We start from the raw sequence: 2,242 nt of genomic DNA, 5'->3' as shown, positions 1-2,242 counted from the left end.
TGAAGTAGCGCCACAGTAGTTGTCATCTGGAGATTTTGCCCTTGAAACATATGTTTAATAATCTAGCTTCGAATTCATATAGGGGAGCTGATTGCATGAATTGCGCCGTAAAGGGGAGAAATTTGCCCATTGCGTGCATACCCTGCGTGTTTTGGTGTTTTTCGGGCTTGCCGAGGTGAATTGCACTCCTAGCCACTGGAATCGTTGCTCTCATCTNGTGTTTTGGTGTTTTTCGGGCTTGCCGAGGTGAATTGCACTCCTAGCCACTGGAATCGTTGCTCTCATCTCGGTGCGGCCCACACACCTTTAAATTTAACGCCTCTCTGCAACGGAAAATTCGGTTAATCGCTTATTCAGTTTCGTGGAAGAGATTCGTCTGAAACATATACGTATTAAGGTGAGAGGACGGGCTTGCCGATTCACTGCTTTCTCGCTTTTGGCGTTGCATGCTTCGCATGCCATAAGCAGCTTGAAATTTGTCTGCTCCTAGAGAAAAACTCAACCACGTGCTCACGAAATTCTGTGTTAGCACAATTTTATGAATTTACTTTTCGAATGTCACCAAACTGCCTGTCTAAAGAAAGACCCAACTAGTTGCTTGCTCAGTTGTGTGTTTGTGCAACATGATAAACAACTTTGGTGAATATGAGGGGGTGCTATGAAACCCAGTTTGTCCCTCTGGGTGTCTGGAGTGGCAACGGCTTTTGTTCCTTCTCGCTTGTTGGTTTCACGGCGTACTTTGGGCACCTCATGTAAGCACGGGACACAACAATGCGGATAAGAAATAGTGCATTGATCCTCTGTGGAACATGATATATTGCAGAGGTTTCTTCTGATGCTTCCAGTGTGTGCATCCCAGTTCGTGCTATCTTCTCGCTGTTCATGAAGATGAAATAAACTAAACACCCTGACGAATTTCATGGGAATTTCAACCCCTATGGCGGCCAGTTGAATGTTCGTTTTCTACTGCGAGGTCCTGCTTATCCCCACAAATCGGCAGGCGGCTCGAACTACCCCGCAATACAGCTTATGTTACTAGTCCTGGTTCCCAAATATGCGTGCGTTTTTATATGCTTAACCGGACATGTTTTTCATAATGTCGTCGTCCGCTGTGTAGTGGGATGCCGGAAACTGCCGTTTGACTCTCAGATCCCGAAAACTTCAACCATCAGCAACAAGAAAGGAGAAACACACTAGATTTACTGTAAAAAGCCTGTGTGAGATTCGCACTCATGGGGCGGCCCTAGTTTGCTGTGTACTGCTATGGCGGTGAGCAGAGCGCCTGGAGGCCAGCCCACCATGCCGATCGCACATTACGGTACACTTCACTCTGCGGATCTGATCTGCCTTTACTTATTAATTAATTTTAATGATTCTATGACCAGCGGAACTGAATTGCCGTTGCCTTCATCTGTTTTGCCAGTTGCCGTCGCACCCTACCAGCCGCGGTTGTGACGTGGCGCAGCATTGTTTACTACTACTGTGCCTACCGTGCAGAGCACAACACACTAAGGCATTTGAGGCTAAGGCCTTGATCTGAGGTACCTCATGCTTTGAAGGGAGGCTGAGATATTCCCGGCCGTTGTCTTCTTGAATTCAGTNTTGATCTGAGGTACCTCATGCTTTGAAGGGAGGCTGAGATATTCCCGGCCGTTGTCTTCTTGAATTCAGTTGGGGGCTCAGGATTGGTGCGCCTTTGACTAACAAAGGTCACCTAAGGGAACCGAAAATGTTCGGAGACGTAGCGCAGCCGGAGGAGTACCAAACAGTGGAGTTCACTGTTTATAAAAGTGCAAAGGTCATGAGCCCTCCCGATATGCCTGACTATATGCTTGACTACACTATAGCAAAGGCGTGAGCTCCCGCCCTGCCTTCCTACTTGCCATGCATGCATCTTAATGTACTTCCACCCTTGCTCCAAAGTGCTTTGAAAGTTGACATGTGCACAAAGGCTAGAAAAGAAGCAAAAAAAAAGGCACTCCGGTCCTACTGCTGCACAACTCCCCTCCGAATGTTGGTTACCCAGGAAGGAGCTTTTGGAGGGCGACAACGGCTCGAATGCTCAGGAAGTTGCAACAGCGCTCAAGAGGGATTTAGATGAGAAATGGCAGCCATGCTGGTACGCGTTAGGAAGCCCAAACACCTTCCTCATGTAACAAAAGCCGTCTCGAGGTGTGGGGCCTCCCCAGAGCATGCAAGCAGAACTTCCCTCATTGCTTCTTGCGTTCACCAGCAGCAATTA

At 47.9% G+C, this 2,242-nt stretch overlaps 1 protein-coding gene across 1 annotated transcript; it reads left to right on the top strand.

Annotated features, from left to right (window-relative positions):
- Positions 1 to 1,729: 1,729 nt before the first annotated feature.
- Positions 1,730 to 2,156, top strand: EMH_0066800 (dynein light chain type 1, putative; the record flags this gene model as incomplete). The annotated part of the gene is made up of 2 exons (XM_013498549.1): positions 1,730 to 1,854; positions 2,027 to 2,156. The coding sequence occupies 2 exons, from the start codon at positions 1,730 to 1,732 to the stop codon at positions 2,154 to 2,156; spliced, it is 255 nt and encodes an 84-aa protein (XP_013354003.1).
- Between the last annotated feature and the right edge of the window lie 86 nt (positions 2,157 to 2,242).

This window comes from Eimeria mitis, genomic scaffold, assembly GCF_000499745.2.
Source record: "Eimeria mitis Houghton genomic scaffold, Emh_scaff3512, whole genome shotgun sequence".
NCBI classification, from domain to species: domain Eukaryota; phylum Apicomplexa; class Conoidasida; order Eucoccidiorida; family Eimeriidae; genus Eimeria; species Eimeria mitis.
The sequence above is the reverse complement of the archived record's forward strand: the minus strand, read 5'-3'. Positions and strand labels throughout refer to the sequence as shown.